At 42.4% G+C, this 17,447-nt stretch overlaps 1 protein-coding gene across 1 annotated transcript; it reads right to left on the bottom strand.

Moving 5' to 3' along the window:
* Positions 1–6,682: 6,682 nt before the first annotated feature.
* On the bottom strand, positions 6,683–15,434 carry ripk4 (receptor-interacting serine-threonine kinase 4). Its single transcript, XM_068721373.1, has 8 exons — positions 15,200–15,434; positions 12,967–13,258; positions 12,052–12,200; positions 11,671–11,720; positions 9,672–9,830; positions 9,400–9,515; positions 8,533–8,773; positions 6,683–8,419 (listed from the first exon to the last, which is right to left on the bottom strand). The coding sequence occupies exons 1-8, from the start codon at positions 15,379–15,381 to the stop codon at positions 7,176–7,178; spliced, it is 2,433 nt and encodes an 810-aa protein (XP_068577474.1). The 5' UTR covers positions 15,382–15,434; the 3' UTR covers positions 6,683–7,175.
* Positions 15,435–17,447: the final 2,013 nt, after the last annotated feature.

The raw sequence follows: 17,447 nt of genomic DNA, 5'->3' as shown, positions 1-17,447 counted from the left end.
GGAACCTCTCTCCCCTCTCAACGGAATGAGCCACTCGTTTATTTGAGGGGTAAAACCATTCGTCATTAGTTTAATTATCGACGACTCTGCCCTTAGTAAAACTGGAACAACACATATTAATTATACATACAAGAAATACGTGTAATTGTTTCATGAAATGCATTCGTTTGATTACATAAGCCACCTCTGACAACAGTACCCGTGATACACCCCCACGGTTGAAACAAGGTACATCTTCCTAGCGTCATCAAAACATTTCCATATAAAGGAATAATTCAGGGTTTATGGTATAACTATGTATAGTTGCCCAATAAATACAAAATAGTGATAGTAAAGCGTTCCCCCCGTTGTTGAATACATTATATGAGGCGGCAGACCTTTATTTCAACCTTCTCTTCCCACTTCAGGATATTCTGTTTTCATTCTTCTTCACATGAAGTCACACGTGGGGAATTCCCGCGAAAGACCGATAGCAATAACCGTTAATGGCTTTAGGGGTAATGTCCCATTGTTATTTCGGAATAAATTACTTAGTATACATTCTTTAAAGTTGTTTGGTGAAATATGTTCAACTTACTTTTTACCAGTGCAGATGCTGGGTTTTTTCATTTTAACCCAACCTAGTGCTTGAAATTAACTCTATTGCAGATTTAAATATTGCCCATACACATGGTTACACATCTGATCCCACCTAGCAATTAAGTGGAAGTCATCTTTTCTCATATATCTCAGTAGCTCAACAGTAGTGTCATCAATCAGAAAAACGATGTTTGGACAATTTTATTTAATTTTGTTCAAAGTATTCAAAGTGCCTTCGGGCAAAGAACTTAACCCCAATTTGCTCCTGATGTACAGGCACACTGTTATTTCCTCTTTAATTGCCTTGAATTTATATGATAATATATGATAATATAATGACAATAAACTTGTAATAAATAATAATAAGGTGACACTTGTTTTGTTGCAAAAAGTGGGCAATATGACTTGAATTAACAAAATATCTATAAATTATCATTCCGCAGGTTTTTACTGGGAACCAAATTATCTGCAGAGGTCTCGTCCTCTCCAAAATACATGGACCCGATGATTAACTTTAACTTTACTGTCATACACCACAAGGAACTCCTGCGTCATTGTAACATTAATGTTACAAATATTAAGATAAAAATGTGCAGTGGGATAGTGAAGCCAGGTGAAAAATAAAACCAAGAGACCACCACAGATTATATTGCAAAATTCAAAAATGCTACCACTAACATACAGCACTAGTATCAGCAAACACTAGTTAGCTAACGTTGACTTACACAGCTAGCTAATAACGCTACATGACACAGAATAAAAAAAACACTAACCATTAGTTAATGTTTATTGTATTTTTACAGTGAAATAAGATCATGTTACCTCTACGTTTTTATTAATCTTCCCAATTCCTAGTTTGTGATACTTGGGACCTCTACTCCATTACATGGGGAAATATAGTCACAAATGGGGGAAATATAGTCACAAATTCACCACAAGCCTTGACAGTAGTGCAGACTATAGACTTGTGTAAGACCGCTCTCAAGTGACAAAAAAAAAGTGTGATTCACTTTGTTAATCTGAGATCTGCATAATTATTGTGTGTGAATTGGTTTTTGGTAATTAAACTAATTGTAATTTGTTTTCATATAGGAATATACACAATGTGAACTCATATGATAAGCGGTTTGAGGCCTTCGTTCTTACAGGCCCTGTGTTAAAATTTTTTATTTTACCCAACAAAATGAGTAGTCTAATTAGACCATGACACACATTTGAACGTAAATGCCTCTGCATAATCATGGATTGTGCTGATAATTCACTTACTGTATCCAGTTTATCAGTCAGTGTTTTACTGAATGACTGCATGGCCCTGAGGAACTGTCATTTAAACTGTACAGCCACAGCCTCTGCAATGGCAGGCCACTGTATTCTAAAACATAATGCACGTGTCAGCGGCATTTAATTCAGAATGCAGTCTGTCTGTTCAGTGTATCCTGTGTGTGTAATGAGCTGTTGTATGTATTACAGGATGATCTAGCAGATGGCATTGTCAAAGAAGGCCGCTCTGCATCTTAATGTTTGCTAGACTGCCAGCATTATGCAATTAACACGCTACACCTCTCGTTTTGCATGAATGAGCAGCTGGGTCTCCTCTGAATTAATTTTACCTCAATAAATAATCATTGACAAGCACTCATGATAAACTGTTGTTGTTGTTGTTGTTATTGATTTACGTTAAGTTAAAAAAAAGCACATTGAAGGAGGTTAAATGCTGGAACGGGACTCAGTGGTGATGCTCTATATGGGCTTACAAACATTGAGCTTACAACGAGTTTGTGCCATCTGCTGGCCAAAGTGCAGCATTACAACTACAACCAAACGATGCATGAAAGTAACGACCCAATACAATGATCTCAGACCTACACTAAACCTGTTTTTTTAAACCCGCCAAAAAGGTGATGAAATAGCCCTCTCACTCTGCACTGTCCCAACCTTGCCATGTTACAAACACATTCTTTTTACTGTGAAGATAAATAGTTGCGCAAGCTGCATCCCACAGGTTACACACTTTACATGTTGCACACCACATCTGCCCCCTACATGTCCTGGAGCAGAGGGCAGAAACACAGCCAATGTTCACGTTGTACTGTACTTTGTTTGTTTATCTGGCAGCCAAGGCACGGCCAGCTGTGCAGCCACCTTCACTGTTTACCTAGATCACACAGCAATAGTTCTCGTGTTGGCTATAGCAGGCTGCCAAAATACAACTATTGTCAAACACATTCTCAACTAGTCCTAGTAAAACTCATGCTAATACATGTCTATAAACCCCACTAGCATCCAAATAAGCTGACAACATCGTATGACCTCATGCTGCTTCCACAGATCAGACTTCATTTGCATTTATGAACATGTCAAGTTATGGCAAAGCTGGAATCAAGGGTGCCAAGACTGATGTCATCTGGAAACAGATTGAGACACGTCCCAGAGGGACATGTGTTGACACAGTGGCACCACACTGGTTACTGTGTGATGATATTTCAGCTTCACAGATGCCGTGTGGACTTTAACCTTACCACACACAGAGATTATGTTTTCAGACTTCACCTCTCCTGGAGTCTACTTTTTGCTCCTAATGTTACCATGATTCGACAAACAATTTAGGTCACCTAGTAAAATGTAGCATTTTAGTGATTGTTGTAATGTAATAATTAGCCATTGGGTGGTTAAACTCAGTAAAATAAGTTTCTTAATCTAAGTAATGAACTGGGGAAATTTCATGGGGATATATAATTAGTTCAAATGTTGACCTATTCACTTGTAGTGAGGGTCACTACAGGTGAATAGGTCAACATTTTAACTAATCTTTCTCTCTCGTGCTAATCATTGAATTACTTTTCCACATTTCAATGGTGCATTCACCCTAGTTAACCATAAATCTTATAATTCATCAGCGCTGAGTGAGCCTACATCCATCTTTTCACCCTAACGCTGCATCCACATGTTGCAGCTTGCCTCAGATCTTGTTCAGCGAGTTCTGTGAGGTTAAAATAAGGGGAGAGGAAAAATAAAAGAAGAAGAAGAAGAAGAAGAGTGGAGAGAAAAACAGCCCAGAGCAACCTGTACAAGCTATTTTCTCCTAGTAACCAGTCACAGAGTGTAGAACAGATGTCGCTACCATTGGCTGCTGCTTCGGTTTTCAGATCATTGGCAAGTGAAATCGAAAGAAAGGGGCGTGTGTGTGTGTGTGTGTGTGTGTGTGTGTGTGTGTGTGTGTGTGTGTGTGTGTGTGTGTGGTGGAAATGAAAGAATAAATCGAAACTTTTTTTCTGAAAGATATACTCTGATTTGTGTTCCCTTTTTAGAAATTATAGCCACTGACCCAACTTTTTATTGATAAGGACCTTGCATCACTACAGCAGGTTCTGTGGTTCATGAGGGCTTTGTTATTGGTCCGTTGGAGCAGTGAGGTGTGACTCAGACAAACTGAAAAGTCCCTATCATAGTCAAACAAAGGAGCAACGAGACACCACGTCTGACAAGAAGGACATCTTGCAATCTGACACTTACACACACACAACAATTAATAAGAAACTGTGATAACACAAATTCCTTTTAACTGCAACATATCATAGTATTGTATCTTTTTATGATGCATCTAATGTTGCGTGTGGATAGATGTATCATATCAAATACCACTCTAAAGGTCATTTTGTTAATTAGGTTGCCACTGCTGAAGTAATTTAGATTAATCACACTTATTCATCCATCGCATTACTGCTCAGCCCTTATAAAATTATGTGGACAGTGATGGAAGGAGTATTGAAATCCTGGTGACACCTTAATTTAACCCACTTTACTTTAATAAGAACATGTTAAATAAACCATTTAATACATTTTTTTATACTGATAAAAAGTACAAAAGTCATGAATAGTATATATTCAGACACAGAGTATGAGAACAAAAATATGTTTTTTGAACATTAAACTCCTGTTCACTTTTTTCATCACCATGTTTCCACAAAAACTATTGTGGCAGCTAAACTGTGGGCAGCAGGCTGCACCCAGGCCTGAAGAATACAGCACGACCTGCTGGCCTGATAGGTTACGCCACATCCTGTCAGTAAAAAAACAAAAAACAGACAACCTTAGCATAATGGAGACTGGGCCCCAGGCTGGTTTCCTTCCCCCTGGGCCCTATGACTAATGTGATGGTAGGGGGACTGACTTCGTCCATCATTCATCAAGGTGTGATGAACAGGGTGAACTCTGAACTGAAGAGAGCTGAACAGTAAGACAAGGAAATGACTCATGTATGTATAGAGTTAAACCCTGAAAATAAATTGGGCAACCACATTGAGTAAAATATTTAATGATAATAACTGTAATAATAACTGTAGCCCAGCCTACAACTTTCTGGTCTGTAGAACTTATCTTCCTGCTAAACTGCATTACTGTATATTCTTTTTTGTTTTATTTTCTTTCTATTATTTTATTCCAAATTATTTGATTTAAACTATTTACAGGCCAAAATAGATTTAATTCAAATTTCAACATTTTTGTATCTATAAATCATGGAATAAACATTTCTGTTTGTACTGTAACATCAAAGTATATAATAATCCATCAGAATAAAAATATATTTTTATGGTGACTGAAAACTGGTGATTTAAATGACATTGTCCCTGGTTTGTTGTTAATAGAAGAGCCCAGAATGAAAAATAAACTACTGTAAGTTACTGTATGACACAAACCCAACCCAACAGTCTATCAGACATGACAGCAGGCTTGACAGGAGATAGGAGCTGAGATTAGGCAACAGCAGAACTATTGTCCTACCCATAGCTGGAGCCGAGACAGATCACCAGGCAACCGACAGGATAGACCGCAGAGTACACACAACAGGGGCCTCAGGTTACACACATTTCACCGGTTATCTTCCTGGCTCTCCGCGAACACCAGCTATAAAAACGGGACAATTGCAAGCAAACGCTCAGTTTCTCAGATTACGAAAAGCCGAGCCCTTGAGGCGTCAGGGATGGCATGTTGGTTTTAGAGAGTGATGAGAAGGAGAAGTGGTCTAAGGAATTAGCCAACAGGCTGCAATTGCAGGTAGAACATCATCACCCCTCCTCACTCATCCATAATCTTACAGCCTGTGATCCCCCTCGGGGGCAGTTCCCATGGTCTGTGCCAACCTGAGCGTGCTCTGTGGGGTCTGGAGCAGAGACATTATAATAATAATACTACTACAGGTCGGGCTGCAGATGCAGACATGCCAACCCTGCCTGACACACATGCAGGTGGAGCAGTGGAGAGACTGACAGACTGAAACAAGACGCTTTCTCTAACATGTCTCTGCAGAGACATGAGGAGATGAAATTAAGTTTAAAAAAAATAAATAATGTTACTTGTTTTGGAGAACCAGTGTGACTTTACATAATCATAAGATGAATGGAAAGAGAACATGCACGTTGTTTTGTGGTGAGGAGTATAAGAGCTTTTTCATTCTGAGTGTTACCTTTTAAAATGCCTTGAGCCTATCAACAGGTTCGTTCTTGTTCGTTTACAAAGACCAATTTGGATTAAATTAAAACCAGAATTAAGAATCGGTACCCTTTAATTCATTTTGAGAACGAAAGAAAGTACTAATATTGCAGTGAATAAGCTTTTGCCCATGTTTTTGCACATTTTGTACACATGTATGCATATTTAGGGCATTTAATACAGGGTTCAGCTTTTTAAGAGTAAAATTCAAGCACTTTTAAGGTACCTCAACCAGACATTTCCAGACTCATGAAGCCTTTATCATCACATCTACATTGTTACAATATATGCAGTTGCAATAAATAAAGTTCACAGAATTTCTTTATACCCAAAACAATCAATAAATATTGACACTTTGTGTATTTTACCAGCTGTTCATATTAACTTTGATGAAATGTTTTTTATCATGATTATTTAATGCTTGCTAATTTCCAGAGTAAGGGATCAACAGAGGACTTATCCAGCTATGAATGACCAGTGAACACAAGAAAATAACTTTCATTCTTTTGTTTTGCTCATTACCATGGTTATAGTATTATCGGCTGACACAGCCTAATACATTTGCAGACACATTTTTTTAATGTGAAAAAAAGCGACGAGCACAAACAAAATAAAAGGTTTAAAATGTTTTAATGGATGATGCACTGATATGTAACAGGTTCAGAACACTGAAGGTCAACGTTGTTTTTTTAAATCAATGGCTCTGATGATCAACAGCATTCCTCCCTTAAATATGACTGACAGGCAAATTAGCTGCAGTGCTATAGTGAAACGTCCCCATAAGGTCACAGGTTACCCGATCATAATTTTGATGCTGGTCCTTGTTGAGTAAAAAAAAAAAGAAAGAATTGTGCTTGTTAAGTAAAAAAGTAAACAAAAATGTTAACACAACAGAGTTTTTATACTTTCTATTCACAGTGTACATATTTACATTAAAGCTTTTCTGACTGTTAGGAAATACCTACAGTGCTGAAAGGGCTTTTAAGTCCAAAAAAACTCTGTTAAGTTTGATATGACCCCTCAAGCCCAACACTGAGGCACCAGTGAAGTATAAAAAAAGACTGTGATGGCAGTTCTGAACAGGCTTGGCAGTGTCTTTGCTCTTGTTAGCAGGGTGCTGAGGCACATTGTGTGCTGGTGGATTGTGGGCAGTCTTTGCGCTCCGTCAGCTTGAGAATGACCACTTTCCTCTGGAGCGGCCGGGCCTCCGGCGACGCGGGCCTATTGGCCGCCGGTTGCACCGACCTCTCAGTGACCAAGTCCGGGCAGTCCTGCGGCAGCAGCATAGTGATGATGTTCGAGTATCCGCCCTGCAGGGCAAGGTGTAGTGGGCTGAGCCCCTGCTCGTCCGACAGAGCGCCGCCACCTGGACAGTGAAGGAGCAGCTCTCTCAGGACTTCACAATGACCGTTCTCCGCTGCCAGATGGCAGGGGGTGTGTAGGGCCTGGTCAGACCTGTAGGGGTCCGCGCCTTCTTCTATCAACATCTTGACTGTGGCCAGGTGGCCTCGCTGGGAGGCCAGGTGGAGAGGGGTGAGTCCGTGGGCGTTCTGGCCGTGAATCTCCGCCTGGTGTTTGATCAAGAGGCGAGAGGTGCTGGTGTGACCCGTCTCTGCCGCCACGTGTAGGGGTGTGTTTAGCCCAGCAGACGTCATGTGAACATCCGCCCCTAGCTCGATCAGGATCCTAGCCACTCGGTACTGCCCCCTCTGGGAAGCCAGATGCAGCGGCGTGCGGCCGTCTGTCGTCTGCCCGTCGACGTCGGCGCCGGCCTGCTTCACCAGTAGCTTGACGATGCCCAGGTGCCCCTGCCAGGCGGCTAAGTGGAGCGCCGTCCAGTCGTCCTTACCCTTGATGTGAACATCGGCACCACGGCTCAGCAGCACCCGGATTACGTTCTCCTGGCCGTGCTGGCACGCGACGTGAGCGGGCGTGCGTCCCTGGCCATCGGTCTCGTTGATGGCCGCCCCCCGGTCCAGCAGTAGGCGTGTGATGGCCTCGTCCCCGTTCTGGGCCGCCCAGTGCAAAGCCGTGTACTGGTCCTCGTCCTTGGCATTGACGTTGGTGCAGCGCCGCCCGAGCAGAAGTTCTGCCAGGGGCTTCAGGTGCCTCTCTGTGGCCAGGTGCAGGGGGGTGGAGCCACGGGCGTTTGCAAAGTTGGGGTTGGCATTGTTCAGGAGGAGGAACTTGACAGCCTCCTCGTTGGCCAAGGCGATGGCGTGGTGGAGCAGACTGCCTCCCCCCTCGAGGAGAAGGTCAACATCCTGAGGCTGGAGGATCTTCATCAGCTTGGCAGTGTCTTTGGTCCTGATGGCCTCGCACAGCTTCCGCCTCTGGACCTCGGCAGAATCTGCACAGTAAGGAGGAAAAGTATGAGTTTGAGGCCAAAAACTCCCGATCGTATACTATTGTTATGTTTCCATGAATAATAGTTTGTCTTGTAGGTCTTTAATCAGCTCTTACCACATGTGTTTTCTTTCTCAAAAGACAGCGTGATAGAGTCTTGGGAGGAGAAGGCTGAATCAGCAGAGGAGATGCCAGACAGCCTCTTGCAAGTGTTCTCTTTGCTGTGGCAGCTATCCTCCTTCACTCGATCAAAGCTCCTCGAGATCCCAGAATCCACCTGGCTCAACAGCTCTGACAGGCTGTAGTCTTTTTCCGGCAACATGGCTGACTTTGGACGCACCAGCTTGTTCTCTTTAACCTGTAGAGAAAAAAGCCAGATAAGCATATTTGGACAAGCTGGTCTTTGACACGGCACCATGACATTTACACTTGGGTATGTACTGTAGCTGCCGCTCTTTTACGACGGCTATTGAATGTTGACATTGTGATTATTTGCTGAATTTAGGTTTGACTCATTCAAAGTCATTTTAACATATGCGGAAGTTCAAAACAGCTTATCTTGTGTCCAATCAGACAGTAACAGCTGTCACTTGTCAACAATCAGGATGTTTGTTCCCAGTCACGTACACAACAGCGAACGCCACGGAAATGACAAAGCAGTGCACACACTCAACAATCCCATCAGTCAACATTCCTCGTTTGTGATGCAATGTTTGTTCCGGCTCAAACATTTCCATAACATATGATTTGAAGAGTCATAATCATGTCTGGGTGTGTAGTTACACATTAATGGGAAAAAAACAGTCAGTTTAAAAGCTCTGAAGAAGAGTCAAGCAAAGCAACAAAATATAAAGTGGATTGGAGGTTCACATGATCTGCCATGTTCAGAAATCTACCAAAAAAAAAAAAAGGTTAAAAAAAGACACACTAGGTCCTCCAGAGAAGAAGACATCACTGGTAATAGTTCACATGGTGCCGTCATACCTGGTCACTAGTGAGTGCGTTAGGCGACGTGGGCTCCGGCTCTGACGTCGATAAGGTCGGCGTCTTGGGCTCCTCTTGAGGCTTAGAGCAGAGCTCCTCGGCTTCAGATGTGATTTCTGTAAGGACAACAGCTCTAGGTCACGTTTCAATACAAGCAGGGAACACAGAAGGGGGGGGAAAGCTAAAAGTAGGAGGCTTTTTTTTAGATTTAACAGTGTGACTTGTTTCATAGTGACTAGTTAGTATGATAGAAGAAAAGTGGCACAATTTACCCTGGAAGCTGGGTCTGGCATCAGGGTTTGTGGTCCAGCAGCGCTGCATGAGGCTCAGGAACCCTGCACAGGCTGAGGGCCGACAGCGGGGCACAGCAACCAGGTCTGGACGGACCCCCTTCACCACCCTGACCATGATCTGAAGGATATTATTCTCACCTAGGGGAAAAAAAACAATCAGATAATTGAGTTTCATCACCAATAGATCAGGTTTTATACTAAAACACAATATGTAGATGTTTTGTTTATTTTCTGATGAGTATGTATGGTTTGAAGACAAATACAAAATATTTGACATTCTGCAGTATATGACACGTTAATCTAAAGTGCTGGTGGGAGCCAGTGCCTATATAGATATGCATAGTTTTATCACCATCTTCCCGTGGGCTCAGATAAGACTGTGTGTGCTGTTCCCATGGAAGCAAAAAGGGAAAAGCTCTCAAGAATTCCCGGTCATGGCCTCCTTCTATCTGACTGTGGGATTAGCCAAGCCAATGGTTCAGAACAAACAGGTATAGAGGCCTTAATCACAAGTGCTTCGCCTCCTATTGTGGCCATAATACCAGTCACAGGTGGAGGAGGAAGAAGGGATGGGATGGTAACCAGGCCATTTCTCACTTTTTAATTATGTCTGGGTAAACATAGGCGGTGCCAGTGCCAACCTGGAAACCCTCATCCACACACTGCTCTTATAAAAGCAGCCAAATTCCTTGGAATGAACTGCTACCTGATACGCCTGGGAGAAAATACACTCTACTTGTTAGCCAAGCACCTCCTGCCTGCACTGGAATGCACTAAGTAAACACGTACAGTACAGCACCTGTACAGACAAACAAACACACACCTCGAAAGGTCTACGCTATGTCTTCATTGGAAATTATTAAAGACTGTTCCTGCCAGGAAAATATAAAAAATAGATGAAAAGTTAGCAGGGATAAGTCAGATTTCTGAGATAACAAGTCAAATGTTTGACTTACTAAGTAGAAAGTATAAGACATCGTCTCCTAACTCTGACTTGAGTGAGATGGGGGTTATGGTTGAGAATATTTGTTGTTATTTTTTCACATCAGTATTTATATAATGATAGAGCAAATGTAGAATACATCAGATATTAAGTAGATAAATGGATGTTTTGAGTCAGAAAGACGGTCCAGGCTGAAACATCTCAACAACTATTGAATGGATTGCCATGATATTGTGCTCAGACATTCATGTTCCCCAGAAGATGAATCCTACTGACTTTGGTGGTCATCTGACTTGATGTGATCAAGCTCTTGCATCACCATGAGGTTACCAAAGTATGGTTTTAAAGGGAAATATCTATACCTGCAAAAAGAATGACATTCCCATCATCCTCATTTGTAGGCTACTTTGCATTTTGTGCCAATTAGCGAATGTTAGAATGCTAACCTGCTAAACTTACATTGTAAGTATCACCGTGTTAGCATTGTCATTGTGATCATGTTAGTTTGCTGGTGTTAGCGTTTAACTTAAATAGGACATATCATGAGAAAGTCATTTTTCAGTGCTTGTGCACAAAAACAGCTTAAAGAGACCCTAAAAGGCACTAAACGGAGTGTTTCAGACAGAGGGGGAATACACTTACATTCAGACAGACGATATGGGAAAAACAATGTATTTTCTGAACATTAAAGTATATAAACATGTTCTAGTAAAAATCCCAAATACAAGTGTGAACCTGAAAATGAGCACGACATTAGTATTAGTTATTAAGTACAACTCCACAGCAGGTAGCATTGCTGTAGACTCTTTGTCTTGTTAATTAAAATCATGTATTTGTATAGCAAATTCATGTATTAGCAAATCATTACGAGTCACAAAATTATAATATTTATATCCCAGACTCAACCTTTTTTATTTCTAGAATTCCAAACTCTTTTGATTCTCTTGGCAGTAATGGCTTTAATCAAACACAGTTTCCCATCAGCCTTAAATTAAATTAATTGGTTTCATGCATTGATAGTAGTGCAAGTCTCACCTTGGTAGGGTTTCTTCTGAGTAAGAATCCCCCAAATAACGATGGAGAAACTGGAACAGAGGCAAAATGAAATTGAGAGATGTCAGTACACAGAAAAAAAATCAAACATATTGCTGCGGAGAAATTGGCCCATTTTCTATTTCAAGCTGAGCTTGCTTATGAATGAAATTGTTCCCAATAAACCAGATTTTTTTAAATAATTAAATTGAAGTTGGTTCTAAATATGTTTACCCCTTTGAACTGAAACATTGTTGACTTTTCTAAAGAAATCTATCTTTATATGTTAAACATGATATAACCTGTTTGCTACCAAATCAATCTCCCACAAAAAAAACAACATTCACACAAAAAGGTTGCATGCAAAGAGCTGACAAATCCAACCTGTATACGTCATGCTTGGTGTCCGACACTCTGTCCTTCTCAATGATGCTCTCGGGTGGCAGGTAGGCAATGGTGCCGCAGAAGCCGTCTCTGCTGATGTCATCAGCCCGTGACAGACCGTTCCAGCGGGCCAGGCCAAAATCAGATATCTGAGAGAGGGCGAGATCAGATAAGACCCTCAAACAGAGCTTTTTCTCATGGAGCACCGTGACATTGATGACTAACTTCGCCCCCTGAGTGCGACAGGCTGCTAAGCTCCCATTATGTGCACTCAGTGGCACGATAAGGGCAGCACAGCCGTGTCCCAGCCTGCAGGAGAGGAGAGGCCCATCACGTTTGTGCTGAGGAGTACACGCCCACGCTCTTTTATGCACACACGTTCACAGGGGGGGGGAGCTTTAATAGGAGCTGAGTTAATCCTGTCGGGACAGGCCCAGGTGAGGTGTTTACATCTATGTATTAAACTCCAGAAAAGATGGTTCCCACCCATCGCTCTCAGCACACAGGGCTGTTTAGAGGTTGGACAGAAGGCTGAGAGAGACACCTGTCTGCCCAGAGCGTGTGACGGGCTGACATTTTAAAATGGATAAAGAGGAATAGCAAACCACCTTGCGGCTGAAATTCCCTCAAGAACCCTTTAACTCCAACTTTCAACCAGCTTTGAATGAAAAACATTACACTTAAGAGCACGTTTTGTGTGATATCAATGAGATGATGATTTCTCACAGTCATTAATTATTTTATATATTGTTGCTGCTCAAAATCAGATGTGGTGTTTTTTGTTGTTGTTGAACATCAACAATTTTGAGACATTTTTGCAAAAATGTGCACAGTTGTTGTTTCCACTCAATGCAGGCTGAAAGAAAATGCCCTTCGAAGGGCACTAATGACGCCACTTTGTGACAAATTCTCTACCTTGACGTGATAGTGAGCGTCCAGCAGGATGTTGGCTGGCTTCAGGTCCAGGTGGAGCAGCGGCGGGCTCATGCAGTGCAGGAAGTTCATTCCCACCGCGGTCTCGTGGATGATGCGGAAGCGCAGCTCCCAGGGCAGCGGCTCGGTGGCCAGCAGGGTCTCCAGGGAGCCGGTCTCCATGTACTCCATGACGAGGCCCTGGGGGTCGTCGCAGATTCCGTACACAGGCAGGATGTATCGGAACTTGGCGGCCTCCATCTTCTTGGCCTCCTCCAGCAGCTCTGAGCGCTCCCTGTGATTTTGAAGATAATGAAAATTTGTGCCACATTTTATTGTGCGACTCGGTGAGTCAGGCTCTTGTGCCGGTGACTAAGCAATTTCAAGAAGTGCAAACAAACTACAGCTGAAATGAGATGAAACATTGTTTTTAAGCTTGTTTGGAACCCAACCTTCCACACCCATTGGCACACGGGTAGTGATGATCAAATCTACCTTCTCATAAAACATTAACGTAATGAATCAGAGGTCACGTTATGCTCGTTGAGCAGGAACATTTTGCATAGCTTATGTCCGAACTCAAATTCCAGTGCATTATATGTAACCATTACTGAGCTCACAGCTAAGCAAGATGTACACCAGCATATACCTCAGCGGTGACCTCTGCAGACGTCTAGAACTCATTCACCCCAGTTTAGACCGAGTATGTGGCTTGAGCTCTTGACTGTCCAGAGGCCCTTCCCAGCCTGGAATGCACCAGGAGGCTTAAACAGAGCTCTGTTCTCTGTTGCTCAACCTTTGCACAGCTCTCTCTTTATCAGTCCACCGGCCCCGCTGACATGCCTCAAACACAACGTGTGCAGGTCATCCATGACCTCAGCGCACATATCTCCATTTTCCCTTGAAAATGCAAACACTTAATGAGGACAGATGAGAGAAAGATAAATCACTAACGGTTGCATTTGCAGGAATGTGCTTCACAGGCAGAATTAATGGAATTCTGTTGTTGTTCTGCCATTAATGAAATGAAATTAGAAGCACATAATAGGCTCTTAGGAGCCTATTATGTGCAAAGTGTATCAGGTTACAAATAGGCTGTAATTGTCCTTCAGCGGAAATGAAGGAGGCACAAGCCCCCAAAATCTGCCAGGCAGGAATAATCAAACAAAACGCGGGAGAATGGGCAAGCACTTGTTTGATAATCCGTCATCTAATCCCAAATGCTCCTCAGCAGATCCTCAAAAACAAAACAATGTCCCCGCTTTAACTGAGAGGCCCGGTAAAACCGGTTCTACTGCTTCTTTTATTGTCTGTGCCACACAGTGGCTGACAACAGGCAGACAAAGGTGGCTTTGAGTCCATGTTGCTGGATGCTGTGCGCGGGTCAATGGAGGTTGCAGTCAAATGACTGTTTATGTACTTTGCAGATGATAGAAATGATAACATCTCGGTTCGGGTTCAGCAGACGCTTTAAGTGGCACTACAGGTTCTGAGAGAATTGAAGCACAGAGAGTTATTGTGAGGGGATGTTTGTCATTTGTGTGAAGACCACAGGTAAACCCAGCGCGTCTACACACAGCTCAAGATGCAATCTAATCAAGCTGAACCTGATGGGACAAAAGACCACTTTGCTTCCCTTAATGAAATGCACATTTATTTAAATCAGCCCCTCCCAGGGGCCCATAGATAAGAACGTCACTGTTGATTGGGGAAATCGTTGGTGAACCTTTCATGTTGGGTTATGGTTTGGATAAGTAAACAGCTGTGGTTCCCACAGGGGATGAATGAACATGTCAGTGTTCCCTGCAACACAACTTAACAGTGGCTAGATATCCAAAAACATTGCCTTCTGTTTGCTGCTGTGGCCCCTTTAATAGCTGCACTGTGTGCCCAGACTAGCAGTAGGTGAGTCACACATCGCCTGGCATTCACCTCTCAAGGACTTCAAGGCAATGAATGACTTTTCACCAACATACTTAGGTTAGTAGTCTAAGCTTCTGTCTGTTTGCTATTTGGTCATAAACTGGTCATCAAGTGACAAACTAACAGACAAGAGCTGGGTAAAGACAGACTTTTTGATTTTCTGATCTGGCACTCAGAGGGATCATATAACAATAATTTAAAAAAAGAAGTCCCTTCTACAGGATCATTGTTTTATACTACTTCATATCTTTTTACATAAACATAAATTCATCATTTTAAAGATGATCCATGTGGCTCAACAGCTGGAACTTACTTGTCATCCATATGAAGGCAGGGAGGGCACTTGATAGCCAGCCATGTTTTCCACTGTACGTGCCGGACTTTGTATACTTGTCCAAATCCACCTGAGCCTATTTTCTCCCAGCTGCCAAACTCAGGGGAGTCAAAGGTCCTCAACAGCCCCATATTCCCATGGTGAGAATCCGGTACGTCCATATCCGTGTTGAGAAACCCAGCAGCAGGGTAAACTCCTCTTTTATATCCGTCCCCAAGGCACAATCTGGGCTTGTGAACAGACACACTGAACTGCCTGCTTGTGAGCTCTTCCTTGTTTTTCCCCTTGTCAACTCAGTGAGGCCCCTCCCTCTGTTCAGGTGAAGTAAGAGGGGCCGGGCCTGCTGCTGTGACACCACTTCCTGGTTTTGAAACAGTGGAAAAGATGGAATGCTTTGGGAAACAAGACAAGCCACCAGGCACCACGCTGCCACAATGTCCTGAAATGTCAGTTCTCCAGATGCCCTACAGTCCTGAGCGCTCTCATGTTTCTGACATGAAAAGGAGAATATAATCTTCACACTGAGCCGGAGTCCATGAACCTAGGAATGTGTCATTTCATAGAACACACCTTTATCTCACTGTAGTCCATTATGCAACTAAAAGCCCCGAAAGGTAAGAGGAGGGAATTCATAGTAACAATAGGCAGGTTATGTAATATTGACCAGATGTGTGGACTCATCTTCTCAGCAGAGGGGGATTGTCACGTTCTTTTTAACAGCCGGGGGTTGTCATGCCTTGAAATTTCTTTCCAGTGAGATTAAGTTCCATGAAATTTTAGTTCAGGGTCAGAAGGAGAGCAGCTGTGCTGCTGCGTCCTCTGGTGGGAGACTGTAAATGATTCATTTTGTTACTTATCATAAAACAAGTATGTAGTAGAGCTTAAACCAGTCTTATCTCAGGCTACGCTGTTTTATAAGCCAACATAAATGTAAGGAAGCAAGTTCATAGAAGACATCAAACATAGAGCCCCTGAATGTGAGACATCAAATGTGAGATTTAAGTCCTAAAACCTGTAAGACACTGTAACTCATATCTTCTACAGATCACTACTTGTAGAGGTTTTGGCTAAAAAAAACAAGCTCATTAGATCAGAAACCTTAGTGTGGAAACGTATACTTAAAACAATGACCTGACCCAGTTTTAATTCTATTTTTGGAAACCTCCCCTCAAAAATGACACCACCTCCCTAAATAATATATTTCTGCAAGCATAACAAAATGACGAATATTCCAGCCACAAAATGAAACAAGCTCAAGACTACCCATCCCAGGATTCCACCTCATAAAATATGACTTGGATCAGATGCCTATCAGAAGCCTGATATGAGATCAGAGGTCGGACTATCCATCAAATCATTTCATTTTATTTATCTGTGTGGCTCAGGACCACGATCACATGGTCTGGAGCACAAACTAATAAAATACAATAAAATGTTACTCTAACATTCCTTAAAAAGGCAGTGTGTTGACAAATAACTTCTGGCTTTTTACACTACATCTCGCATGGATTAATCGGTAATGGGAAAAAGATCCTATTTTGTTCTTCCAAAAAAATTCGGACTACCTTCCCTTTGACCCTTATCTTCTCCGCCAATATTTTTCATACAGTCCCTTATAGATCTCTTTAAATTGCTGTGTTATGTGATGATTTATATTATGCATCAGTTTCAAGGCCTTAATTATGTTTTACCTGCATGTTAAACCTATACTGACTGAACACTGCATTCACTATATCTTCATGTAAATTGTGTTTTTTGGGTCATCTGATGCTCTGGGGCATCAGCTCCTCTTGCCCCAGGATAAAATCACAATTTACTGCATCTCCAAAGACGCAATTATTCATTCTGTATCGTTGTTGATCAGCAAATGAAAAACACCACCTCTCTATTTACCTCTGCTTCACCAGAATAACACATGACTTCATCGTGTCATCCTGCTCCACCCTGCTCTCCAGGTTTGAAGAAGGAAACTGGAAGGACGAGGCGTGAGGGCTGAGGGTAAATATGTCATCAGCGAGGCTGTTGAGACAATAAGCATATCTCATTGGTCCGCAAGGAGCCAGGCTTCATTTTCAGGCTGCTGGCTTTCGTCCTCCCCCCCCCCCTCCCATGAGGCAGCTGCATTAACATGAACAGCAGTTAAACGTTGTTGTGTGAATTAACAGAGGGCCCACCCCTCATGTAAAGTGCTCTCTTGGGCGGCATCACACCTCTTGATCATTAGCAT

This window comes from Cebidichthys violaceus, unplaced genomic scaffold (genome assembly GCF_023349555.1).
Source record: "Cebidichthys violaceus isolate CVI_PGR_0920_01 unplaced genomic scaffold, fCebVio1.0.p SCAF_27, whole genome shotgun sequence".
NCBI classification, from domain to species: Eukaryota; Metazoa; Chordata; class Actinopteri; order Perciformes; family Stichaeidae; genus Cebidichthys; species Cebidichthys violaceus.
The sequence above is the reverse complement of the archived record's forward strand: the minus strand, read 5'-3'. Positions and strand labels throughout refer to the sequence as shown.

Bases quoted from the DNA above. Each gene is read 5' to 3' on its own strand.
- ripk4 (XM_068721373.1), bottom strand. From the start codon at position 15,381: ATGGACGTACCGGATTCTCACCATGGGAATATGGGGCTGTTGAGGACC. The intron at 13,259-15,199 runs GTAAGTTCCAGC...TCAAAATCACAG, and splicing joins TGCCTTCATATGGATGACAA to GGAGCGCTCAGAGCTGCTGG. The intron at 11,721-12,051 runs GTTGGATTTGTC...CCTCTGTTCCAG, and splicing joins ACCAAGCATGACGTATACAG to TTTCTCCATCGTTATTTGGG.